Raw genomic sequence first — 12,903 nt, 5'->3', positions numbered from 1 at the left:
CAAGATTTTATCAAAGGCTGTGTATTGTATTTTAGTTGTTCCAGAGATTGAATTCCACTAGAAATTTACTATACTAAATGTAATTTATGTTTTCCCCCATTTTCTGTTGTATGTGTGCCTGTGCTTGTTGTTTTCACTAGTAACACTTGCTGTAGACACAGGTGACGTAGAATCTGGGTGGCAGTAGGAGATGGAATTTATAAGTTGTTGGTAGGAATTTAAAAGGTTTTTTTCTCCCTAGTAATGACAGAATGGCTATGAATTCTTTCTCATGTTTTACTGATGTGCTTATGCCAAAACACATAAATATATGTTACATGATATTCTACTTATTTTATGAAGAAATGAAACTTGGTCTAATCAGGCTTCATATATTTTAATAGAAATTGATGTGCACATTTTAATAAAAACATTTTAGGAAAATTGATTCTCCTTTGTGTTGGAAACTGGTAACATTTTTAGAAGCTACAAAGATACTTTTATACCAAGATTTCACATTGCTCATGTTGTAGATATTTTATTTTATAACTCTATACTTTTAATAAGATCAGGAAATAGCAAATAAGATCATTTTCATGTAATTTTTTGTTTCAAATATGACTGTAGCTCGCTCTCTGTGTGTGTGCATTTGTGGGTGTTTTAAGTAATTTTTTTGGAGGTTGTGTGGTATATTTGAAATATTGCTCATCTAGCAGTCAGAATATCTTGGTTCTAGTTCAGTCTTTACTATTTAACAGTTACCTCTAACAAGTCATTTAACCTCTCTGGTTTCTTATGTCCTCACCTGTGAAATGGATGGGGATAATACTAGTTCTGCTATCCTGACAGGGTTGTTTCTTATATTAATATTTGCTTGGTGTAAAAGTAGTTGCAGTTTTTGTAAATTTTAATCTTTTAAACCGCAATTACTTTTGCATCAACCTAATATTAAATAAAGACATAGAAAGCAGCTTGGAAACCATAGGATTCTATTCTATTTAAACCTGTTGGGTAACACAACAGGTTTTAATACTATGTATATAAAATTCTCTAATACTGTTTCTTTAAATTTGGCAGTGACTTTTAAAAATATAGGTTGAATTATCTCATCTTTAGTAACAAAGATGAGATTTGTATAGTATGCAGAATAAAAATCTAAAAGTCATTTTGTTGGGTGAAGTAAAGTGTGTATTATGAGTTGTTTAAAAATTAAGTATTTGTTCAATTAAAAGCAAGTGATAGCAAAACTGTTACAACGTAGTTAAGGTATGTATTAAGTTTTGTTCTTTTGAATGATTCTCGTTATCTCAACATTATGTTGGTACAAATTTTATTAATAAATGATATTCAGAAGATAAATGTTTTAAAAGTTTATGAAATTATTCAAAATTTTGTGATCTGAAAGCAACCTCTTGGTAGCAGTTTAACCAAGTTAAAAATTTGCATAGAAAATAAAAATCCCATTTAGGATGCAATTCTTTTTAATTCTATGGAAAAAATTGTAGCTAACTTAAACTTTGCTAGTGTTTGTATTGTAGTGTTTTAGCACCACAAAATTAATATGAATATCTGCTTTCCTTGTTTTTCTTTCCTTGCAGCTTTTATCGCATGCCTAAATAAATGTGCCACTGGTGCATTTTTAGATGTATAAATACATAATGTTATGCTTCAAAATTTTGTTGCTGTTTTCATACAAATAACTTAGAAAGATCTTAGAATTCTGGACACTGCCGGATAGTTTTTCTATTTAAAATGGATTATGAGAAGGGATAAAAACGAAGGAGCAATTCCTAGACTTATCTATGAAGACACTGAAAATTTTTAAAGTGCTTTGGCCCACAAAAATTCCACTGTCATCATCCTTATTTTAAACGTGTATAAGAACCTGATGACACATTAGAATTCATAAATGGCATAATGCTGTAGGCATTGGCATTAGGCTTTAAAATTTCTACTTTGTTTTAAACTAATTCACTTTAAGGCCTAGTATTTCTTTTAGGTGTTTCCATAGGTCTTTGTTAGGCATTAATCAAGTCTTGTTGCAGATAAAGATCTGGCAACATATGGATATATGTATGTTTTGTGTATGTAGATCTCTCCTATCCGAATATTTCATAGAACCCGCTGATATTTTACTTGTCTTCATAAAATCATATAAAAAGTTAAGACTGTTTCCTGTATATATCCTTAGGAACTAAGCTCTTGATCCCAAATGCAGAAAGATGACATTCAACCTATCTAGCTTCTTTACCATATTAAATTTGTATCACATTTTTTTCTTTTAAAAACAGAGATGTGCTCCTGCATCTATTCGCCTCATGGACAACCAGCAGTTTCAGTTTGGTAAGTAAGAAGTGGTAATGTAAAAATCTCATTAAACCACAATAATTTATGAAACATCAGTTAATGTGCCAACAGGAATACTGAGTGTAGAGCTAGAAAGATGTAATGTCATAGTTCCTATCCTTCAGGAAACTCTTCGTCTAATGGGACAGACGATTATATAAATGAATGAGTGCAGGAGTGTTGGAGGCACTGTGAAAGAAGACTGCACTGGCTGCCCTGGGTTGGTTGATCCTGCTGGATTTTGCTTGAGGTTGGGTGGAAGGTCAAGAGGGGCTCCTTAAAGGAGAGTGATGCTTGCACTAAATCTTAAAAGGTGAATAGAAATCTGCCTGAGATGGTCTCTTTTCTCTTCCCAAATTTGTTCACTTAGCAGAAAATACGAAGTTGTAAAACCTCAGTGGCATGTTTTAGTTTTTTGTGGCTCAAATAGATGGTGGGGTGAGAGTTGTTACAAGAGATAAGTTGTATAGGTGGACTAAGGCTTTGCAGGACAGATTTGGATTTTATCTTGTCAGCAGAGGGGTTTCTTTGTAGAGGGAATAGAATCAACATTTTAGAAAGCTCATTCTGCTAGTGTTAGGCAGATTAGAATGGTGCGAGCATGGAGGAGGAGTTGAAACAAGAGGCAGATTTGGGGGTCCTTAATCAAGGCAACAGCAGTGGAGATAGAGAGTAAGGGATAGATTTTTCAAAGACCAGTTTGCCAACTGGATGTAGATGGTTAAATAAAAGCAAGAGTTGAGGGCAACTCCCGGTTTTCTGGTTTGACTAATTGGATTAGTTGAATAATAGTCCAGAAGAGATGATGATTTTGGGAAAAAGACATTACAATGGGTTGTATTTAAGGTGCCCTTGGAATATTCAGGTGGAAAATTCGGTAGTAGTTAAATGTGCTTCTTTTTCTCCCAATTTTGCTTAAAAGTGTTAAACTTTCTGACAAGTAGTAAACATCACCTTTTCAATTCTAATTTTATTGCTTCTCTGTCTTTTCCATGTGCTGAGATTTAGTTGGGATTTAAGTTTATAGAATTTACCCTCAAAACAGTCTCTGAAATTATGGGAATAATGCATAATACTTGTAAGGATTATTCCACATCAGAGTAATAGCACTTGGAGTCCTCGTACCTATGTAAAGATTATATGGATTAGAAGATGTGTAGAGGAACATATAATCTCAATAATAAATACTAAAGGCTAATAGAGGCAGGCTTTTGTTTGTTCTAAGAGTAGCTTAGCTTTTAATTTAGGTAAGAATGGTTATTATAGTTATGAAAAACTTAACTAAGGAAGTCAGGTACATAACATATCGAGTTAGTTTTAAATTAAAGTCTTCTACATTGGTCACAGGCTTTTATCTCTTTAAGTAAATTACTTTCAAAGTACTGTACTAATGATTAAAGTTTAAGATAAATGGGTCCCACAAATGTAATAGTTAAATCAAATGAAAATCAAGCCTCTTGCAGAGATCTAGATCTTAAGAGACCTATGTATCTGATTAATAAGACTATGTTATTATCCATTTATATGCTATTATTGTAGTAAATTATGTTAGACATAGACACTTTTGTAAAATTAACTATGATTTGGCCAGATTTTATACTTAGGGTCTATAATAATTTAAAGTGAAGGTTTAAAGAAAAGATCCTCTGGTTGTGTGTCATCCTTCTTCCACATTTTCATTACTGTTCTGAGGAGCATGCTGTAAGGTAGGTTCTATCCTCTCCAGTCTTGACTATGTCTCTTTTCCCTCTGCCCTTTACTTGGCCACCAAGGTGATCCTTTCGAAATACAGATCTGATCATGCTTCTTAACAGTCAATAATCTTTTTGGTTTCTTAGTACCCATTGAAGCCTTTCTATCTATGTACCCTGCCCTGGCTCTATGATCAAGCAATTGAAGAGTAAGCTTAGCACAGTAAGGGGTATCCATACTTGGACCCAGCTACATGGCTCATTGGTCAGTGTTTGTACGCTGTTGGTTGTTAACAAAGCACAAGCCTTATTATTAGTTGTTCATGTTTTTAATATCACTCCTCTGATACAACCCTAAACATTATATTGAAATGAAATGTTTTCAGTATATTGACATGATCTACAGATTTCCTCTGTAAACTAGTTCGCCAAATTTAGTGTTTCTCATTCATTTTTATGTCTCCTGCACCTATCACATAATAGGCACTTATATGTTGATTTTAGTTATTAAAATAGCAAGAGGGTGAACAAATGTTGGCTAGCACATAGTGTAGTGCTAATATTAAGCACATTATCAATTGCACAATTTATCAAATATCTCCTCACAACTGTTCCTCAAGTGGTATCCCAGTTACAGACGACTCAAAAGCTAAATATTTCAGCCAAAGTCCACAAGGCATGTGTGGTAGAGCTGGGTTTGAAGCCACATCTGTATGACAGCAACACCCAAGACTTTTTCCACTATCTCAGCTCACTTCTTTGAAACATAGATATTTGTTAAAGTCTTGAAAATTGTTTAATTAACACTGTAACAACACAAAATTCCCTAATCAAACTGTCCAGCCAGTAAATTTGGAAACTAGGTACTTTGTTTATCATAAAATATAAAACATTATATATAAAATATAAAACACTATCTAGCTGGAATATATTTAGAATGTAATTAATTTGATAAGCAACATTAATTTAAGAATAAGTAAAAACTAATATATTCAGTTACTACTAATGCCTCATCCACTTAAAAGTTAGATTCTCTTATAATAATTATGCTTCAAAGCTTATCACATCAACTCAGTATCAGGGATATATGTGACTTTCTCCTACTAGTGTTAATGGAAATTATGCATATGAGTTTCGGTGTGTTAAAATAAACATAATGCTCGTAAGCATTATTCCACATCAGAGTAATAGCATTTGGAGTCCTCGTACCTATGTAAAGATTATATGGATTAGAAGATGTGTAGAGAAACATATAATTTCAATTTCTTATAAGAATGCAACATACAAACTCAGTCATTTATGTTTATATATTTATTTCCAGTTGTTAAAGTAAGGTGAATTCCATTAATGACAGGAAGTGAACATTTTGAGGTTATTTCTAACTTTATACAAACTAGAAATGGTATCTTTTAAAGCAGTGGTTATGCTAGAGAAGTATCTCTGACAATTTACAGTAAAAGACAAAACAATTACCAACCAAACCTCTTCTTCTGATTCAGGAATTCACAAAATTGCTAGATTGATCTTTATCTAATGTGCCCTTCGTTTTTGTTTTTTGCTTTGTTCAATTATAATATGGGTATCTAACTTTTAGCCTCTGGTGAAGACTTAGTATTAGTAGGTCTTCTATGTAATGCAGTTTCCTATTATAAGCAATAAAAATGTAATAAATATCACAGATTCAGACTCAGTTAAAAGAAAGATGAATGGGAAAAAAAGACTGCAAGTTATAATTTTTTTACCTCAGAAATATTTTTCCCCCAAAAAAGCTAGTTTGCTGTTTATATCTATTTTAAAGATGAGATCAGTCTTTAAAGTCAAACAAACAAAATCCCCAAACCTTAAAGTCTTTTTCAATAATAAACTTTTTATTTGGAGATAATTTTAGATTTACTAGAGTCTTTAAAATTCTTTATAAAAATTGTATACAAGTGGTGTGCCACATTTTTCTGAATAGGTCACATAGCACTAAGGCCAGATGCATGACTCTTAAACGTAACAGTCACCGGAGTTAAGAAGTTGCTACTCTGAAAACAGTGAGAAAACAGTAAAAGACTTTCATTCAATTAAGCTCAATCCGCAGGCAAAGATGTTAATTTAAAAGACTCTGAGACACCATTTATGTTATTTTCGCAATTTTAACTCTGAGTGTGATTAAGGAAGCAATTACTAGTTTTACACCAAGAATTCTGGATGAAATAAGAGTTAATTAAGAAACAACCTTAAACATGGTATTGACTCAATATTTGGTTATAGTTCTGAATGGTTTCTGCATAATTAAAAAAAATAAAAGTAAAACCAGTCACCATTGGGTGGTCTTAATGAAATAAAAATTAATGAAGTGATTTTACTGTGTATAAACTATACCATTGAAAGGTAATCTAAATTCCATGTAGTATTAATTACATATAGTAATTTGAGTTAAAAATGAAACAACCAAGAAGGTTGTGTAAACAAAAAGTTGTGACTTTTGAAAGGAGATAAAGATAAAAGATGTATATCTTAGAATCAATGTTATATATATATGTTATATATATACACACACATTATATACATATATATATATATATCATAGGGAGATTTGAAAAATTAAAGTCTTGAAAATGTTCACTTTCTTTTAGGATACGAAGTTAAAGTAGCCTGTTGATCTTCTGAAAAACATAGAATTGGTTAATTTAAAATATTAACTTTTTTTCTTAGGTCATGCTCTAAAACCTCAGGTTTCCTCTATTTTTACATCGTTTTTGGATGGATTAAAAAAGTTTTATATTACAAAGGTAAGAATTTTTATAAAATGCTAAATTTTTAAATGCTTAGGATAGTAACCCTTTTTGTTTCTTGCCATCTCCCCCTTCATATAATGAACCTATGATATGTTTTTGTATGTTGCAGTGTACATTTCATAATTATTTTTCATGGTGGAATAAATATTTAAGTAAATCAATGATATATTGTTTCAAAAATTTTTAATTTTTTGCAGGTTTGAAGTTCCTGAAAATAACACTGTATTAAACAGTTTCATGCATATAACATCTTCTATAGTTTGCATTTTTTCCTCTATAGTACATATCTGGAAGTGAAATAAGAATATAGATTTTTTTATTCTATTGATTGCTAAAATCCTTTCCGAAAGGTTTATACCAGCTTACACTACTGCTACTAGCAGTACACGCATGCCTTTTTTTTGTTGCACCCTTCCTGTTGCTTGAAACTCCAATGAGACTGACCATTTCCCTGTATTTCCTAGATAAAATTTTTGTGTGCATTAGTGGAATATGGTTATTTCTCCAGGGGTGACAGCTTCATGTTTTTTAACTTGGTGCTTCAGTGTGTGCCCTTTGAGTAATGGAATTATTAGATGCCTTTGTCATAAAGGTTGTAAATAATTTTTCCAGTCAGATAACTCCCTTTAAAATAAGAGTTATTCTTTTTGATGCAAATGTTTCAAATTTTTATCTTTCCTGTGATGATTTAATTACTACTATGCTTAAATAGCCTTCCTTCCTCCAGAACTATGATTAGAACCATTTTCTTCTCTTGCTTTTTTGTTAAATGGGATTTTAAAAGACTTTTTTTTATCTTTATTACTATTTGAATTTTTTCAATTTGATGATGTGAGATAAAGATCTAAATTAATCTTTATCTCTCTCACCCACAATTGGTAACCAGTTGTCACAGCACTATTAACTAATCTTTGCTTCTCTGACATTGATTACTTATCCAAGAAATGGGCTCCATTTTAATATATCAGATTTTTTTAAATGAGCTTTTGTTCTTAAAAAAGTAAATAGATTTAATTACCGTAGGTCTAGTTCTCCCTATTGTTTTTTTTTTGGAATTTTCCTGGTCACCATCACCTACCTGTTTATTATTATCTTAGAAAAATTTTAGAAATTCTTCCCCATTTTAGGAAGTCCATCGAGATTTTTATCAGAATTGAAAAAAAATAGTTTATTAATTTCAGCAAGAATTGACAGGTTTATAACACTTAGTTTATGCCTTCAGGAACATACGTCTTTCTCAACTTTTTTTAGACGTGTTTTCATATTGAAGTTATATATTTCCTTTTAAGAGTTTTCTTAGATATTTTGTATTTTAAGTTTATGCATAACATCTCCTTTGAATATATTATTTAATAAGAACTTATTAAATGTAAGGATGTAAGGATGCTGTTGCTTTTATTTTCTTTTCCCGACATTCTGCTACTCTGTTATATTCTATCATTTTGGTAGTTTTGATTCTTTATTACAGTTATAATTTTCATAAGTTATTGTGTTTACATATCAGTATGTCATTACAATTGACACTGTGGCGTACTTTGAAATGAAGTGTTTTTTCATAGTTTTATTATATTGTAATGACCTTAAAAGGTGCATTAAGCATTCCTTTTGATTGGCATCTAAAGTTCCAAAGGTCAATTTTTAAAGAGTTGGTGTGTTTGAGCCCAGATCAGAAGGTAAGAGCAAAATGTATTTTGATGTAGTATTTCGTATAAGACTTATCTGTAATAATTATTTTCTTTTTTCTTTCTTTTTTTTTCCTTTTGTAGTTTAAAGGATTTGATCCAAATCAGCTAAGTGTTGCTACATTATTGTTTGAAGGAGACCGTGAGAAGGTTCTTCAACATGAAAAACAAGTGTATGACATTGCTGCAAAATTTGGGTATGGCTTTAAGTTCATAATGCCAAGAGAAAGTTCAGCTAAAATTCTGATGTCTCCAAGCAGTTTGTTAATGTACCCTTTCTAGTATTAAATTTATGGTAATATATCACAGCTTAAAATGTTGTGTTGGTTTACTCTCAAAATTTGCAGGAAGTTAGATTGGTATGTTGCTCTTGTCTAATCATATATATATGATATATTGAATATTTTATTGTATTTTTCCATTAATGCTAATTGTATAATATTTGCTGTTTGTTGTGCTAGAGTGAAATATGAAAAAAATTCATAATCATGTTACTATTTAGTGGTAATAGTATATGTATAAAACATGCTATGAGTATGTTTTTAAAAGGAAATTGTGTTTAATCAAAATGTTTGATAAATTACGTATACTCCACCCCCTGTCACTTACTGTTTTGTGCCGGTATAAAGAAACAGAAAACATTTCACATTTATAACCAACTGAATAATGATTGGGTGGTTTCTGTCTGTCTGCTTGATGGATTATAAGATTGATCAATGGGAATTCTAGTGCAAATGCCATTTATCAGGACCACATTTTTTTCCTTTCTTAAGTACATAAACTAACAGTTTTCTGGATACTCGTCTTCTTTTTTTATTTCAGAACTTGAAATGTATCGTACACATTATGCTTAATCTGCATTCTTTGTGAATGTTTGCTTTTATTCCTGGTGTATTTTAATCTTTAGGTATTTGTCAGAACCATTTTGTCAGTTTTATTTCATTTGAGCAACCAACCGTCATGAACTGTCTTTTCATGTAATGCCAGTTTTGTTTTTCTCTTGTAAGACCAGCCATTCACTTAAAAGTAATATGGAATCATCCTTAAAATGAATCTAGGTCTTTTTAGATACTGATACCGAGGCCCAGAGCTATTGATTTAATTCTAGCAGGTTGCTTATACTAAAGACAACCTGTGTTAAATTCATCCATTAAAAATAAATTATGGGGGATGAAGTATCCGTTTAAAGCAAGGATAAAGCATTAAAAACTTGGACCCTGATTGAGGTTTCATTTTTTGCTATTACTGTTTGCCACATACAATTAGTTTCTTAACGTACTTTCATCCTGGCTCCCTTCAGTTAGATGCAGAAATCTGTGTTGAACAATCCAGGCTGTCATTATTAGGCAGATGACTTAGAGCTATTTTGATTTTTTGATATTTGGAAATATCTTTGTGTGGTTTTCTAGCAGAAGTCCTGTTTCCCACCCCCACCCCTGCACCCGACCCCGGTCTCTCTAGGCACTAATTCTTTGTTTTAATCACTGAAAGATTCATGGATAGTTTTCTTATTTAAGATTCCACTCTTTCAACCCTTACTCCTCAATCATTTCTCCTTCTGCACAATGGCATGGAGGAAAGCACCACTAAATTTCTTTCTGCTAAAGTTTCCATTAAGTTAGTTTAGCTCCTGTATTTTATTTTGAGTTAGGGCATTATTAATCTCCTTCATTTTCCGTCCTTTTGGTTTAGCCTCTGTTCCCACCACTCATTGGCTTTAAAATGGTTGCTTTTTAATGCAGTGTTCCCAACAGTTTACAACGTTTTTGTTATCTTAGCCATTTCTCCTCCTTGACTGCCACTCCTACCCTAACACTGTTACATACCTTTGTACACATATAATCCAACAGAACGTAATAGCCAAATGTTGAATAATCATACTTTGGTTGTTTTCCTATGTTTGCTAATATACTAAGCAGAATAAACATCGCTAAGCCGAATAAACATGACCTGTCAGCAATCATAACAAATGTATTGACATTTACCATAGAACTTGAGGTAATATGTTATCATTATTTTTAAAGTGTGTGCTTAAGTTGTTTAATGTAATTCAACATGAGAGTGATTAGGTTCACCAGATGGCTCTTTTATGTAAAAAGATTGTCTCTCATTCCTCGTTCATTAGTCTTCCCAGTCTGTCCTCATGAAACAGGTTTAAATTTGTTTAAGAACCTTGTTAATTGATGTTTGAAATTTGTGATGGGGAGTAGGAAGTAGGGGATGGATGTTGCTATTTTAACATAAAGCAGCTTAAATCCAAGTATAGTGTTTTGGAGTGGCTGCAAAAGTGGCAAGTTAGAAGCATTTAATTTCTAAGCCCTACTATTTTTTACATATTTTATCTTAAGGTAACTCTGGCTAGAAGATGCAGAGTTCTGAAAGCTAAAAAAAAGAGAAGTTCGAAAACTCTGTATTCGCAGGGAAACCAGTGATTCAGAAAAGGAAACCCAGAGACTTTTCTTGGCCTTTGGGGCTTGTGAATTTAGAATGGACATTGATTTCTTCCTGCTTCCGATAAGAGAGCGTATGTTTCTGTGTGGTTTATCAAACTGGATTCCAAAGTGGAACAGAACCCCGCCCCCCGACACGCACAGACACACACAGACACACACGCAGCAGATATTAGAAGAGGGTCTAAAGAAAAATGGCTTGACCTGGGACTGCAAAGTAGGACTTTTTCTCATCCTCATGTAAGAGAGACAGGCCTACTGAATGTTCATCCCTGTGACTTTTCACCAAAAACATGCTTAGAATGCACCTTCTCAAAGATTCCCAGTGCAGGTCTTTTCACCCATTTTCTAGTCTCCACTCTCTTTCCCTTCCCTTCCCTTCCCTTCTCTTCTCTCCCCTCCCCGTCCCTTCCCTTTCCTTCTATCAATATTTTCCGGATGAACTGTTTTTATTTCCTGGATTAGTAGTGTTTTTGTTCTCTGGGACTTAGTGTCTGACTGTGTCCTACCCACCTGGAGTATGGGCTCAGTGATTTTCTTCCACGCACTTCCGCAGCAATTTTCTCACTAGTTTCCTTTCTGCTTTGGAACTGTATTTGACTCCCTACCCCAACCTCACATCCATACACACTGAACCCAGAATTGTCTATTTCTTACTTTTCATTTTCAGCTGTTTGACCTAAGTTCTGTCGTCTTCACTCATTAACATTCTAACAATACAAACAACCTCATTCATTTCAATATACTCTGTCCCCAAGTAATTTTAGACTACAGCTGCTCCTATCAAGTGTTTGTCACTCCTTTTGGATGACACTGGTTCATGTTGATCCAGCTCTAATACTAAGTCAGAAAATCTGATTTAGCCCATATTTCCTAGCCTAAAATTACCTTACAGTACATGTATGGAACGAGGGTACATCTACACTGTATTATTTACTTATCTCCAAAAGCAAGCAGAACTTCAGGGGGGGAAAGGACTTCACTATGAAGTATTAATTGAAGCCATAAGAGAAATGATTCTTCTAGAAGAGGCTCAAATCACAGAGGCTCTAGACCTGAGTCTTAGGTGACACCATGGGTAGGGGCTTAGCATCTTGAGATAAGGAAGTACAGTTAGGGTATTGAGAAGAGAGACATAAAAGGTAATCACCAGGCATGACCTAAGAAAGGTACTTTTCTTTTTGTCTGGTTTTATGGAGGAATTTTTAGGTGAGTACTTTGAGAGTTTGAGGTAAGTTTTATTTAGTTGACTAAGAATAGTTAAAATTTAATTCTTCCTGATGGTGGAAAGAAGCAAAATTAAAAACTCTTTACTGAAGATAGTGGAAATTAATAATGATTCAGTCTTTTAAAAGAAGAATGACTTTTACAAAGCAGAGGACTTGTACTGAATTCTGTGGTACGTGTGATTGATTCTAACTAGATCACCAAATACAACTTCTATGGATAAAACTATTTTAAATTGAAATGGATAGTTCACGTGTTCATAGTAATAAGACCTTATCTATTGGTCTTATACTTGTCTATATGTTGCTTCATAAAGTTTGGTATTTCTGTGTAAGTATGTTTTGTCTCTCATTTAAGTCTTAAGTTTCATAAAATAAACACCATGTCTAATACTCCAAATACTGTGTGCTCAAGTATTGAAGAAATGTTTTGGTATTTGGCAAATCCTAGTCATTCATTGCACATCTTTATATATGAATAAGGTTATAGTAATACATGAATATAATATCAATATAATGAGAGTATTTTAAATAGCTTATGCTTGTGAAGATTATTTAAGTTTGTTTCTCATGTCTAATTTTCTATTCTTTTGACAATATGGGTAAAAGTAGTTGAGTTCACGAGTCAGTTTTATAGTTGGGTGGGTAAAAGTTTGAAATTAATGACCAAATTGAAATATTAAAAGTGCTTTCAGATTCTTATTATCCAAGCTTATTCTCTTGACAGCTCTTTGATATATTTATGG

The 12,903-nt window shown here is 32.6% G+C and overlaps 1 protein-coding gene across 1 annotated transcript in view; it reads left to right on the top strand.

Annotated features, from left to right (window-relative positions):
• The window catches only part of AGPS (alkylglycerone phosphate synthase), a 119,269-nt gene that overhangs the window by 73,149 nt on the left and 33,217 nt on the right, over nucleotides 1-12,903 (top strand). The window contains 3 exon segments of the mRNA XM_033111798.1: nucleotides 2,271-2,322; nucleotides 6,717-6,793; nucleotides 8,566-8,678. Coding sequence (XP_032967689.1) covers nucleotides 2,271-2,322; nucleotides 6,717-6,793; nucleotides 8,566-8,678 — 242 coding nt within the window.

This window comes from Rhinolophus ferrumequinum, chromosome 8 (genome assembly GCF_004115265.2).
Source record: "Rhinolophus ferrumequinum isolate MPI-CBG mRhiFer1 chromosome 8, mRhiFer1_v1.p, whole genome shotgun sequence".
Taxonomy (NCBI): domain Eukaryota; kingdom Metazoa; phylum Chordata; class Mammalia; order Chiroptera; family Rhinolophidae; genus Rhinolophus; species Rhinolophus ferrumequinum.
The sequence above is the reverse complement of the archived record's forward strand: the minus strand, read 5'-3'. Positions and strand labels throughout refer to the sequence as shown.